Consider the following 14,750-nt stretch of genomic DNA (forward strand, 5'->3'; position numbering starts at 1 on the left):
GTGACACAATCGCTTACAAAGTGCCTGGATCTTCCCTGATACCGATTCTTAGGCAGTAGTACAGAGGACTGCCCATTGTTCCAAAGGCCCATTATTCCAAAGCCCCAGTGGTCTATTTTACAAAGGACTGAAAGCACATTATTGATAAACACCCATTGCTCTGAAGGCCCATTGCTCCGGAAGTACACACCATCCCTGCAGTTGTTTGTTCAGTGACTGCCAGCCCTGTCCATGGTGCTGAATCAATTGGGGCTTTGCCCTTAATAGGTTATCTTTCTGCCCTTACACCAAACAATATTTTAAGTCATTTTACTTGAAAAATTTCCGATATCGGAATAAAATCATGCAAGTTTTACCTCGGTGCGTGCCCCGTCACTCAAGACATTAAATGACTTAGGTTAGGGTTAGGTTTAGCAACTGCAGGAAGAGTGCGTATTTTCAAAGCAGGCTGTTGGATAAGTGGGCTTTCCATCCAATGGGATGTCTTTTAGACTATTGGGAACAATATGCAGTCCACAGTACTAGTACCTGAGGATCCATATTGGGGCAGGTCCAGGCATATTGTAAGGAATCCAAAATCTGAAGTACTATTACTATATATCCATTCACTGATTGTGAACAGTTTGTGGTCTTATATTAAGCCAGGTGTAAGTGATTTATATATTTCTGCCAATATAATTTCAAAACCTTAATATATTATCATTCACAAGTTCCTGAGTGAGAAGTTCAAAATGCTTTGCCCTGGACTAATTCACTGGACTTGTTTAAGGAGAGGGTACTAACATTTGTTAACATTAATGTTACAAACATTAGGCTATAATGCTCGTTAGGCTTACATCTCTTGTCATGCCACTGAATCAACTATGTTGAAGGCATATACAAGAAATGTGTATCATTTTATGCTAAGTTCCTTTAATTTATCAAACTGTAGCACTTCATAACAGGCTAGAAATCAAACCCACTGGTGGTTATTTGTGCTGGGTTTCACTTGATGTTGCCTAATAAGAATCTAGAATCTCAACAAAAAAACCCTGGTGTTTAAAATTGTACTGACAGGACAGAGACAGAGGAGAAAATGGTGAAATTAGCTGAGACAGTGAGGGCAGGCATCAAGCCCACTGTGGCCTCAGCGCAGATAATTTTTTGAGGGGGCATAGGACCAAACTGAAGGCCACAGCGGCCATAGCCTACATGGCCTCCATGAAATTCCTCCCCTGGATCGTACCCTTTTAGCGTATTTCCCAAAATGTCAAACTACTGCTTTCAAACCTCATATCAGTTGAACCCTGACTCATCTCTTGCAATAATTCAACCCTTGTCGCCGGCAGAGTTCTCACGACCAGTATCGTCCATGTGTGAGAACCACGATGGCCTGTCCCACCGCAGCATCAGCGAGCAGCGTCGCCTCCACAGCCCCTCTGTGGATGAGCAGGAGACGGAGCTGGAGCCCAGTTTGGAGCAGGACGAGGAGGACAAGGACCAGGAGCAGGGCAAGGAGGCGGACAAAGACCAAGATGGCAACATCACTCCAAGCAGAAAGAAAGAGATCATGGTAGTAAAGATTTCCTGACACATACATTTCCACTGTGCTAAAATTGGTTTGTTCATGTTAGAATTATGAAAGGCCCAAAAAGTATAGATCTTTAGTCAACTTGAAAACAACTCTGACCTTGGTGCAGGGAGATGGTATGGACTGCAGGGGTGCTACTTATGTACAGGTGCAGGAAAAAACTTCCCAGGCCAATTCAGGCTTATCCAGCAGGGCTATAACGCTGTGGTGGCTTTAGTGGGTTTAGCATTTACTAACTCTTCTCCTTTCACTCCTATTCACTCAGGCTTATATGCTTACACTGCACTGCTCATAAATCCCGCTGACAGCTTTACAGTTTTTAACCCTTCCTCATTATGCTGAGATATGCAAACTCAAGCCTAGCTCTCTGTCGCTAACATGCTTTTTCTTTTTTTAACTCTTGCTGGCGATAAGGAGGAGGCTGGGTCACCAGTTGACAGTAAACAGGAGGTATTTGGTGTCTGGTGATTTGGTCTCTGTCTGTCTATATTCCTGTCTTTTTCCATCCATCGCTATTTCTTTTTCTAAGTATATCTGTCTATTTGTATCTCATTGTGTCTGCCTGTCCTGTACTGTCAAACTGTGGCAGTCAACACTGTTATCATAGAAGAAACTGTGCTGCATTGCACCATATAAGCAAGGGATGCTGCAAAAGTTGTGTCTGGACTTATCTGTCATAGTTTACCATCCCAGCAAACATTTGACAGACGTTGATTGGTCCAATGGGGTTTCAACTGAAGTGCAGAATTTTCACAATATGAGCTGCCCAAAAAGCTGATATAAGAAATTGTGTCTTGATTTCACACTTGGCACTTCCCAAGTTCCACCCCCTTCACTCTGTGCTCCAATAACAGTTAATCAAGCTCAATACGCAGTGGAATGTCGGTCAACCACCTTTGTTCCTGTTTCCTGTAGCCTAATTAGTTTATGTAGTTAAAAAGCTGGAAGAAAAACAAATCCTGAAGATGATAACAAGTACAAGTTCACTAATGTTACCAAAACACCAGCTAACTAGCTAGATAACATGTTTTGCTAACATTACCTGTCAGATGTAACTTAATCTGACTCATCAGATGCACTCTGTGGGTATAAGCCTGCCACTGCACAGCTTCTTTCAGTCTGAATTGCCACATCCTCTATCTGCATTTAAGTCCCTGGGAAACAACAACAAAACACTAAAACGAGTTCAACCCCAACATTATTTTCACCATCACTGCAACCTGGGCTTTGCACCACCCGAGACGATTGTGATTGGTTTAGAGAAATACAAACAAGCCAGGGTGTTTTTTTCCCTAAAGCAGAATGATAATGTAGAGATAGCTCTAGCTATGCAAAACGAGATGTAACTAGCCAGCTAATAATTGATTGACCTCTTACAGGTCCCCCAGCCAGATCTGAAAAAAATCGTAAGTCCCAAGGGGCTGGGCATTTATTTCCTGTTTGTCTGACCTATAAAGCTACAAATTTAAACGTGTAAAACAATACAGCTATTTTTTTTTATTATTTTTACAATTGAAAAAATGTATAAATGTAAAAAAGTACATGGAAAAAAAATCAACCCTGTAATCTTAGATTAGAAGTAGCTTGTAGTTTTAATAAACATAATGTTGCATTTAATATCTTTTTAATTTAGTTTGACTTTTAAACAGCCAAAATCAAAACATTTTGATTAAATCAGTCTCTCTGTGCCTAACAACGGACATAGCCAATGAACTAGCCAATTAGCCTCTCTCATTTGAAGAAATTATTTATTTATATTTTTTCATTTTTGAGTTTGGATTGAGGTTTTTAAAAGGCCAGATTCAGCCCACGGGCCATCAACTGAGTAGCCTTGGCACAGATAATCTAAGTATAGGAAGCAGGAAAGGAGAAAGTTGACCGATTTTCAGTCACATACCAAGCTTGCTCAACTGTTATTGGAACACAGAGCAATAGGGGGGCGGGACTTAAGGAAAGTAAGAGCAGTTATGCTACAAAAAAAACTCCACTTTTATACTGATCATATTAGCATGCCATATCACAATCCAATAAAGTCCAAAATGTTTACTGGGATGTATTTTCAAGAAATTTCCAAATCTGTCTCGGCATGATAACAAGCGGCCCTATCTGTCTGCCTGCCTGTCCTCTGACTGACTTACCTTCTACCACCCTGTCTCTGCATCTGACCTTGTTCCTGCACTCTCTGACCCTGCACTCTCCACCTCTGACCCCTCCTGTGCTCGCCCCATTCTCCCGCCCCAACTCAGCTCTCTCAGTTGGACCAGGAGACCACTCCTCGTCACAAACAGGAGGTACAGGTTCCTGTCTTCAGCCCTTGTGCTTTTTTGTCGTGTGTGCCGCTGTTCCTCTGCACCTCTATCTTAGTCTTCGGGGTTTTTTGCAGATTGAGGTTTGCCTGCAGCCACCATCTCGGTTCAGTTGATATTTTTATATTTCTATGGAAATGTCATAGAGATTTGAAGCATCTGGCAGCGGGGAGAATACTTGAGGATGTAGCTCTGAGAGTCTCCAGTGATATAGATAGAAATGAGCTCTTCTCCCTCCTTAAGTACCTATAAAGCATCAGTGCATGTTTCTCACTTCTTGGAATATTCTATCTAGTAGTGGAAGAAGTACTTGTACCCTTTAAAAATACCCACTTAGTAAAAGTATAGTAGTATTATCAGCTAAATATACTTGAAATACTAAAAAGGTACTCATCCAGCAAAAATATAGCCCCTATGACTGAAAGATGTTCAGTCTAGATCTGCAGGCCTCTGATTAGTTCTTTCCATTGCAGTATTCTGTCTGTGGCCAACTTAGGTAATATGGGATATTTGTCCAAATTAGTTCAGACATTTGCACTTTATTTAAATGTCACATTTTTATTTTATTTTATTTAACTTTTTTTATGTAACAATCTACCTGTAAAACAAGATGATGAGAGGATTTAATAGAAAAACATAGAATAAAATAAAACACAAACATAAAAATTAAGAATGCATATTTTATGACAAAGACGAATAAATGTACAGTTGAAAAGATTGTGACTGCATATGTTGACCACATTGTCCCTTCCCTACTTAAGTCACTTTACATTGTTACATACAGGCTTGGGGAGCAATGGATTACATGTACACTACAGGCCAAAAGTTTGGAAGCAACTTCAAGTTTCTGTTCACAATACCTTCCTTAAAAACCAGTATGAATTATATGGATTTTGGAATGTATTTACTGCATGATCAGACTTTGCTTTCATTGTTATGCACCATTTTCCTCAATTTACCTTTAGGTATACATTGATGTTACCAGACGATTGCTGAATAAATGTTAACAAAAGAAAAGAAGGGCTTAGTTTTAGGGTCGAGAAGGTTTGCAAGAGTCACAACTTCAGTGAAAAAGTAACAAACAAATCACAGTTTGCATTATTCACTTTAGCTCTTTGGCTTCTGAGAGTTTGCATACAAAAATCCCAATAAATCTCAACTGTGTTCATATCTCTGATAAAGTACCGCAGAAATGGCTAGAAAGAAACAGCTGAGTAAAGAAACAAGAGTACAGATTTGTACATTGAGGAAAGAAGAATGCACTGAAAGAGAAATTGCAAAACGCCTAATGGTGTCCGACAAAGGAGTTCACTACACCCTGAAGAGACTAGAAGAAACTGGAAGTTATGATGATAGAAAAAGGTCTGGAAGAAAGAGAGTTACCACAAAAGCAGAGGATAAACATATCATTGTCACCAGTAAGAGAGATCGGTGAAAAACAGCACCACAAATAATGGAGGAAATCAGCATGGCAAGGTCAAAACCCATATTTCTGACAACTGTGAAAAGACATTTGAGAAAGACTGGCCTGAGGGGTTGTGTATCTGCAAAAAAACACTACTTTGTCCACAGAACAAGAAAAAGAGATATGAGTGAGCAAAAGCACACAAAAATTGGACCTATGATGACTGGAAAAAGTTCTCTGCACTGACGAAAGCAAGTTTGAACTATTTGGTTCAAATCGTTTTCACTTAAGAAAACTTGGAATGCAATTCCTGGCACATACTGTAAAGAACTTGTGGAACGAATGCCTCGTATATGCCATGCTGTTGTTAAAGCCAGAGGAGGTTACTTTGAAGAAAGCAAAGTCTAAGCAAGAAAAACCCAAATACCCGATAATTACAGTAAAATGTATTCCTATAAGTGACTCTTTATATAGTAGTCATATTTATTTTGTTGCAAAGTATACCGATTAAACTATGATCTTTTTTTGTACAAATTTGATCTTGCTTCCAAACTTTTGACCTGTAGTGTTACAAAAAGTATAAAAAAGTTAACTGTATTATAGTACAGTTACAGATAAAGAAGATGTAATCAGATTACAGTTACATTTAGTAAAAATGGGAATTATTGATATGACATGTTACCATGCATCCTGCACAGTTGGTGATTCATTATCATGGTCTCTAGTGAGACAATGCTTCACTGGGTGAAAACTTTGATTTTTTGTCTTTAAATCAATCAATCAATCAATAAATTGCAAGAAGGGAACAGCTGCACAAACTAATAAACCTAACAACGACCATAAAGCACTTAATCAACAACAATTAATCTGTTGTTAATCAACTATTACATTAATTTATGTCTAGTTTAATAATTAATTAAATAATTTGAGTCATTTTTAATGTAAAAAAGGCAAATTCTCCAATTTCAGGATCTAAAATGTGAATATTTTCTGCTTTCTTTAATTCTCTCTGGCAGTAAACTGAGTATTTTTGCGAACAAGGCATTCGAGGACGTCATCCTGGGCTTTTTCCATCACTTCCTGGTATTTTATTGACCAAACAACCAATCGATTCATTGAGGAAAGGATTTACAGATTGATAAATAATGAAAATAATCATTACAGGAAAGACTTGAAAAAGGGTCTACACATATTTTTCAAGTGACAAGATTGTGACAGGATTAAATAATCAATTATGCAAAGTAATCAAGTTATATGACTTTAATTTTGTGATACTTGAATTACATTACTGGCTATATTTTAACAGGTAATTAGTAACTGTATCAGAATACATTTTTAAAGTAACCCTCCCAACCCTGATTACATATTAATATATTATATATTATTAGATTGTTAGTGCTGATGCATCAATCCTCAAGTCACATTTTACAGCTGTAGCTCAGCTTGTAGTGGTTCCCAACCTGAACCAGATCATTCTGAGGTATTGTCCACAAATATGTGTTCAATTTTTTAGACTTTTCTCTAATCCTTGCCTTGCTGTGAAACACTGGATATTCTGAAATCACGTGGCCTCATTATCTGAGAAATTACGAGTTGAAAAGTCTCCAGATGTTTGGTTGAGCTGCTCACAACTCATAGACATCTAAAATGTTAACTGTGCTCAGACTAAACACTTTCTTACAAGGGGTCACAAAAGGTCAGGAACCACTGGCTTCATTTCTAGCAGTGGACTGTATTTTATCAGCATTTTCACTCCCAGCTCATCAAATATGGCAGCAGTTCAAACTACAATCCCTCTAGTGTCAGTTTTGCACATGTGAGGCTCCACAGACAAGTTAACACTAATAATAATGCCATATTTAATGGGCTGGAAGTGAGAACAGGCTGTTTTTTATGTAAAATCTGAAAGGATGGATTCACAGTTTTTCATTTGTGTTTTAAGAGTTTTTTTTCTCCTGTAATCATTCCTTCTGTTCATACTGGCTGTGAAGAGATCATTTCCTAATTTGCTTCAAGGAGAAGAGATGAGGGACAAATTCCACAGTCCTGGCTTTAAAATACACCCTGAACTTTATCTGTACTTAATTTGAGCCTTCATCAGTATGAATCAGACAAATCCAGTTGGTATCTTCTTAAGTCTTTTTAGTATAAGATTGACTTTCCGTTTCCCCAGACTGTGCTTCCTTGTTAAGATACAGTGCAGAGATAGCAAAACAAAAAGGGAATTGTGCTCTTAAAGGTCAGTAATGTTGGAAAATACCAACTAGATTTGCATAAGCCTCAAATAACATTCAGATAAACTTTGGAATACCTTTATGCACAGAAGGAGGACTGTATATTTTGTCCACAACCAATAAAAATGAGGACATTAGGAAGGGATCTCTTAATGGTCAATTTGAGGGGATGGTTACAGAATGCAAAAACTATTTTTATACATATATACCTCTAAGATGTTTTTTTAAACCTATCCCTTAACTTGTAAAGTAACTAGTAACTATAGTTGTCTCAAGATAAATGTAATTGAGTAAAAAGTATGTAAAGGTCCCTCTGAAATGAACTGGAGTAGCAGTAGCTGAAAATGCTCATGCTCAAAATTGTACTAAAATACAGTACTAAAGTAAATGTACAAAGTTTATTTTCCACCACCATTGGTCATGATTACTTAAAGATCACAAAGTCATGTGATAGCTTCAACTTGATGTGTCTTTTTAACTAGCTAAAGTTATGGTTATTATAATTAACTGTAAAGTGACAGCAGTGTATAAGGTTACCAGCAATTGTTGATCTTTAAACAACATTTTAGAAACTTAGAATTACATTTTTTTAATGATACGTTTTCTGTGTATCTTTATAGATGGTCAAAGTTACAAGGTATAAAGCATTTTGAATGGTGACGGTCTATAATAAAGTCTATCAACCACTAATACCGCTTTTCTATTAGAAAAACTGCAGATTTTTGTTATTTTTATTTTTTTGTTCCTGTGAAAAGTAATATTCTTTGCACAGTATATAAATGTTTGAGCTGCCTGTAAGAAAGAAATTAAACAATCACTAATCATGCTCATGTGCTTTTTTGGATAACACATTCTGTGACGGTCATATCTATAATGCGTTATAAGCACATAATTTTTTATGCTTTATGCTTAATCATGCCTGACAACTTATAACAAGTTGATTAAGTTTTAATAGTTGTGGACATGGTGTATTGTAGGTTCAGCATTCATAACGCTTTATACGTTGTAACTTAAGCCAGTTATAAAGACACATAGAGAATGTAATAATGTAATAATGTCTTATAAACATTGTACAATTGCTAGTAACTTTATATAGTGCTGTTGCTGTCACAAAATCATGCAGTGGCATATTCTCGATGTTTATAAGACATTATTCCATGTCCAGGAATTAGAATTTATTATCTGTTTTGATACTTTAGGGTCGGTGGTGCAGTGGTTAGCACTGCCGCCTCACAGCAAGAAGGTCCTGAGTTCAATCCCCCAGCTCCCCGGCCTCTTTCTGTGCAGAGTTTGCATGTTCTCCCTGTGTCTGCGTGGGTTCTCTCCGGGTTCTCCTGCTTCCTCCCACAGTCCAAAGACATGCATGTTAGGTTAATTGGTGACTCTAAATTGCCCGTAGGTATGAATGTGAGTGTGAGTGGTTGTCTGTCTATGTGTCAGCCCTGCGATGAACTGGTGACTTGTCCAGGGTGAACCCCGCCTCTCGCCCAATGTCAGCTGGGATAAACTCCAGCAGCCCCGCAACCCTTACAGAAAATGAATGAATGAATGATACTTTAGAGTATTTCTCTATGTATCTTTATAACTGGCTAAAGTTACAGGAGTCAATTTGGCATGGAGGTATAAAGTATTATGAATGTTGAACTTATAATACATTATGTACTGTGTACATCATGTTCATTTATCAACCTTGTTGTGAGTTGTCATGAATGACTGTTAACACTTGTAAACGCCTTATAAATTCATTATAATGTCTTATGAATGCATTTACAATGAATTATAGACATGACCTGTATAGAAATCACAGGAGTATGATTAGTTGTTTAATTTCTTTACAAAAAAAATGTCTTAATGTATATATGGGGACCAGAATATTGTTTTAAGATGGGACATTTTTGAAACATGTAATGTAACTAGTGGGCTAAGCTACCATAAAATTAACGTAATTGAGTAAAAAGTATGTAAACGACCCTCTGAAATGTATTGGAGTAGCAGTATAAAGTGGCAGAAAATGGCAATATTCAAGACTGTACTAAAATAAAGTTCTGTTTCTAAATGTAGAAAATTATTTTCCACCAGCAGCTGTCATAATAACAAACAAAGCAAATGCAGACGTTTAATTATCCAACGAGGTTAATAGATGTTGCACATTCATTTCTTTGTTCATCTACTTTGCAGTGAGTGCTTTGGTTTTCGTGTTCATTTGTGTGTTAAAAACTAATTCAGTTGTAACTATAATTGCTTTTGTTTTCTGTGAGCCTCAACAGCATCTTAAATGACATTCCTCTTCATGTGCTACAGAAGTACAACACAAATACTAGCATATTCTGCAGTTAACAGAAGTGTAACATCCCATCTTCTCTTGTGTATATGCAGTATTATCCCACGTCCCGTTCAGTCATGCATATCAGATGTGTTGGTGCGAGCGCTGCTGCTGAAGATGATGTTGACGTCCTGCTAATGCATTCCCTTTTCTCTCCCCGTCTTGTTTTCTTTCTTCCTTCCTGCGCATTCTCCCCCCTCAGTTTCTGGATAAGTCTCAGGACGTCTTGCTGAAGCACCAGGCCAGCATCAACGAGCTGAAGAGAACCCTGAGGGAGCCCAAGCTGATGAACCGCGAGAAGCGTCTGTCAGCCACCTCCCCAACAGGCACGCCAGAGAAGAAGGCTGTGAGTAGGGGCTTAGGCTAATGGGAGGAGGAGGAAGGGGGGGGGGGGTAGGTTGAAGGTCCACTATGGTCAATATTTCAAATTCAGCGACCTCTGATGCTTGACATTCCATTAAAGTGCATTGATATTCCTGTCTGGACGCTGTCTTTTTGAATTCCTCTTTTTGCTGCTTGACTTGAGTGAAAACAGGTCATATTCTGTCACATGGAGATGCTCGTTCTGCAATTTTTTTGTGTGCTCTTTTCATAGTCTTTGAATAATTCAAGTCTGAAGATATACTGGTATGACTGTAAAAAAAAAAAAAAAAAAAAATACTTCTATGAAGGTCATGTCTATAATGCATTATAAGGACATTCATAAGTCATTATAATACATTTATAAAACTTAATAAATTTTATAAATTTTTATAATCATGTTGTCTGACAACTTATAACAAGGTTTATAAAGTATTATAAGCAGTGGAAATAACATAGTATTAAGGTCAGCATTCATAATGCGTTATAGACAGTTAGAAGACACATAGAGGACTGCTGTAACATATCGTAACATAAACATCATACTGTACAATAGCAAATAACCCTTTTACCTACTTTATACCTCCATACCAAAGTGACAGCAGTGTTTGAAAGAAGAATTTGACTCCTGGGTTACACAAGGCATTACAACTTTATAACTGCTCTAATGTATCATAACAGATTAATAATTCTACCTTTCTAAAATTGAATAATATCTTATGAACATCATACAGTTGCTAATATTCTTATACAGCACTGTCACAACTTAAAGCTCACATAGTCATGTTATGGTGTAATAAGACATTATTCCATTTCAGAAAACTGGAAGTTATAATTTTTTTTGATATGTTAGCGCAGTTCTCTGTTTCTTTATAAGTGGTTAAAGTTATGGTAGTTATAATGTGCTGTGTAACAAAAGGACTCAGATTCTTCTTCCAAACATTGGTGTCACTTTATGCTTATAAACATATATGAAGAGTTTTATATAGCCTGGTAAACATGGGCGCTGACTCGAGTTGAACATTGGAGGGGCAAAAAATATCGGCCCATATAATGTTAAGATGTGATGAAGTGAGGGACTAATATTTTATTGAAGATTACGTGTTTTGACCACATGACCACTTTAGTCTGTTATGTGGTGGTATTAACAATTATTACTGAGGCAGAAGAATGTCATTTCAACATTATAATGAACATAATATGAACTGTTAAGGCTGTGTGCAGCTCGACCTTTGCTGCAGCTGCATGCAGGGATGAAATGCTAAGTTCAGTCTGTGATCTGTCACTGGATGACTGGGCAGCCTTATGAAAGTGAGATTTTATAACTGTTCATACTTTAAACTAATGAAATTTGTTAAAACAAGCCATTTGGTGTTCTTAAAGTCATGATATCAAACTGAAATCAATTCCACGTTCCATTCGCGTTCAGAGGCTGCTGAGCACAGTGGATGGCTCGCACTGTGTGAGCTTCAATGTTCAACATAGTCGCTTAATAAAGTTAATGATCTCTGAAAGTTAAAAAGTAAAACCCTAAAAAAGTTTTCACTCACTTTGTGTGAGGCTTCGGATGGATTCTTCAGGAGATTTATGCGTCTTTCTTCAGTGAGGGGTGCTTTTTGCTCAGCCAACTGCTGAAGGTAAATCCTGTGGATTTTGCAGTATTTCAACAAGATGTGTTTTGGATGAAGTATGAATCCAGTGTTCTTGAAACTTTGGGCTTCACCTGGAATTTTGTCTGATATTTCAAACGTTGCAGTTGCAGCCTCAGTCCAGCGGCTTTTATCCCTCCAGCGCAGCACACAGTTTACATCTCCATTGTTTGATAATTTGAAGTATTTCCACACAAAGCTGGTTGCAGACATTGTGTTGTGTGTCTCATTTAGATGATAGAGACAGAAGTTACTGTATTAAGTGCATTAATGATCAGAGGTATTTGAATTCATGGCACTTTAGCTTGTTAACTAATTAATTAAAGTGCTCGGTGTGCTCGGCTGGTAACGCATAAGAGCAACAAAACAAACACCAGCCTGCATGAATATTAGATCTCAAGAATAATATAGCATCATGCTATGACTTTATTTTCCTCTCCTGTCAAAACCAATTTCAATTTATTTATCTATGACTATTTTATAACTGCATTTTTCTCTGCTTTACCTCAAGATTGTGGGTTCGCTGCACCCCCAGCCTCAACTTTAAAGGGGTATAAAACCCCCTTGTAAATGGCGTCTGTATTATAATCAATAAATGTATTATAATCAGTGTTGTTAAGGTCACACTTAGAAAGAGCTAGCTCAGAGTTTCAAGTTCACAGTTCCAAAAGTGAACTAGCTCACTTTCAATTCTTCAGTTTTCTTTTTTTTTTTTTTTATTTAATTCATGTAATTTAGATAAAAGCTCCTCCTACCAGGGACACTGGTCTGTATAATATCTTACAAAATGGTATGCAATATTCATGTTTTTGTATTAAAACATTTTTTCATGTTTTTGTATTAAAACATGAATATTGAATGGGCAGGATCACTAATTTCCTCAGCTGACAGGTCGAAATTCCGACTTCCAAACAACCAGTTTAAATTGAATGCACCAGAATGCATGAGAACTGCAAGGAGATGAAGAGGGAGACAAGTGAATATGATGCACATCTGTTTGTCCTTTTTGTCATTGTAACAGAATCCCCAGTCTGGAGTGTGGTTCATACACTTCATGCCACATGCTCAACCAACCATGTTTTTATATCGCCTTGAAATTTCTGTCCATAATGATGTGTGCGCTGTTGTTGCACTCAGGAATGACTGATGCCCATGTTCACATTCACTGATCGCAAACTGATCCGTTCAGTTCACCAAATATATGAGCATGTTCAATGAACACTGCTCTTTTAGTGCGTTTATGCACGACACTGATTATAATGTCCTATAAATGTGCTTCTTATGCATTATAGACATGACCTGTATAGAAAGTGACACCAAAAAAGCACATGAGCCTGTTTAGTGAAGGTAGTTATGGTAGTTTAATTTCTCTCCCACAGGCAATTCAAACATATCTCTCCTGTGCAAAGACACCACTGCTCATAGGAACAAACATAAAAAATGTGCTGTTTATTTTAAGCGGTGTATAATGAAGTGCATCCTGCCTCTCTCTGGTGCACCAGAATAATTCAGACAATATCTCTGAGGTACTTGAAGATGACTGACAAGTAGCACAGAAGGAAGCATCTTGATGAGATTAGTTTCAAGATGTTTTTTGAGATTTACTCAGTGTGAGGCACTTGAGAAATAATTACCAGGTTTTTTTTTTTTGGCTTGATTGCCTAACAGTGACACAGTTTTCTTTATGCCGGATCACGAAAGCTCTCAAGCTTTGATCACATTTTGGTAATTAGGCTTTTGAAGATGGAGATTGTAGTCTTCCGATAGGATGGTTCTGTTCTTTCCCGGTACCTAAGCTGTCTTAAGACAATCTCTCATCTGCCGTCTGGCATGATCAGATTATGCCCATAGAATGTCAAACGGTGTCTCCTGCAGAAAATGTAATCTGCTGTGTGTCTCACTCCAGGTAAAATTGCAGAAGCGAGAAGGGGAGGGGTATCGTTCTGTTTGACTGACAGTCGAAGGCTGGGAAAGTCTCTGTGCTCTTGACTGTTTCCAAGAGATTCAGTCGAACTCAACTCTTTGATGTAGTTACAGAAAAAATATTTGCATTGCAAATGTCTGCTGATTTGGTTTTGTGGATTTGGTGGCTGTCAGGTACACGGGATTGCATGTGTTTAGTTTGAAGTTCATTAAAAAGTTTCTGCAGAATAAGTCAGTCAAGTTCTAATTCTTTCTGCCTTTCCTCGTTTTCTCTTCCTTTGCATGAAATGGTTTATTGTGCATCTCTCTAATTTGCTCTCTCATTTGGAGCCTGAGCTCTAACAGCTGTCCTTCCTTCTCTTTTAAACTCTCTCCTCTGCCTCGTGTCGACCAGTTGGTGGGCCGAGCAATGGGCAAAGACCCTGTTAACAGCCTGTCTGTTGAGGGTTTCGTCCAGAAGACTCTGGTGACTTCACCTGAGGTTGCATTTTTCTCTCTTCTTCTTCTTTCATGATACAGTTTTACTATTTATAGCATTTGTGGAGTGGTGAACCACCCTGCCAACCGTGCATTATTATCACTCACATGTCAATATACCTTAAAGGACCAGTGTGCAAGACTTAGTGGCATCTAGTGGTGAGATTGTAGATAGCTACCACTAGAATATCGCTTGCTTCACCATTTTAAAGGTCAAAAAAGCACACACAGCATAGCAATAATTACGACAATGCACCACAAAACAGTTAAGTATAAGTCAGTATATTTTAAAAGCCCAATATGTAAGTAAAAATAACAAAGATGTATTTTGATGACACCATGAAGTAGCATGGGATCATGGGAGTTGTTATCTTCCCTTTTAAACAGCCACCATAGGTCATGAAAATCTATTTGACATGACTCAGGCAGAAATCATGTCAATGAACAATGTAATATTGAAGTTTTAATTATGTTTAGTCATGTTCACCTACTTCTTTCCTCAC

General features: G+C 37.7%; 1 protein-coding gene across 10 annotated transcripts in view; it reads left to right on the forward strand.

The window, feature by feature from the left end:
- Positions 1-14,750, forward strand: part of LOC146331157 (band 4.1-like protein 1) — a 150,287-nt gene that overhangs the window by 111,410 nt on the left and 24,127 nt on the right. For 6 of the 10 annotated variants that reach the window (XM_084727501.1, XM_084727490.1, XM_084727536.1 and 3 more), the window contains 5 exons: positions 1,329-1,552; positions 1,985-2,020; positions 3,817-3,861; positions 10,041-10,184; positions 14,165-14,251. In XM_084727501.1, the coding sequence (XP_084583627.1) occupies positions 1,329-1,552; positions 1,985-2,020; positions 3,817-3,861; positions 10,041-10,184; positions 14,165-14,251 (536 nt within the window). The remainder of the gene's footprint in view (positions 1-1,328; positions 1,553-1,984; positions 2,021-3,816; positions 3,862-10,040; positions 10,185-14,164; positions 14,252-14,750) is intronic. The other 4 variants (XM_084727529.1, XM_084727563.1, XM_084727510.1 and 1 more) reach the window with 3 other exon arrangements.

Source organism: Lutjanus erythropterus, chromosome 2 (assembly GCF_056507025.1).
Source record: "Lutjanus erythropterus isolate fLutEry1 chromosome 2, fLutEry1.hap2, whole genome shotgun sequence".
NCBI lineage: Eukaryota > Metazoa > Chordata > Actinopteri > Lutjaniformes > Lutjanidae > Lutjanus > Lutjanus erythropterus.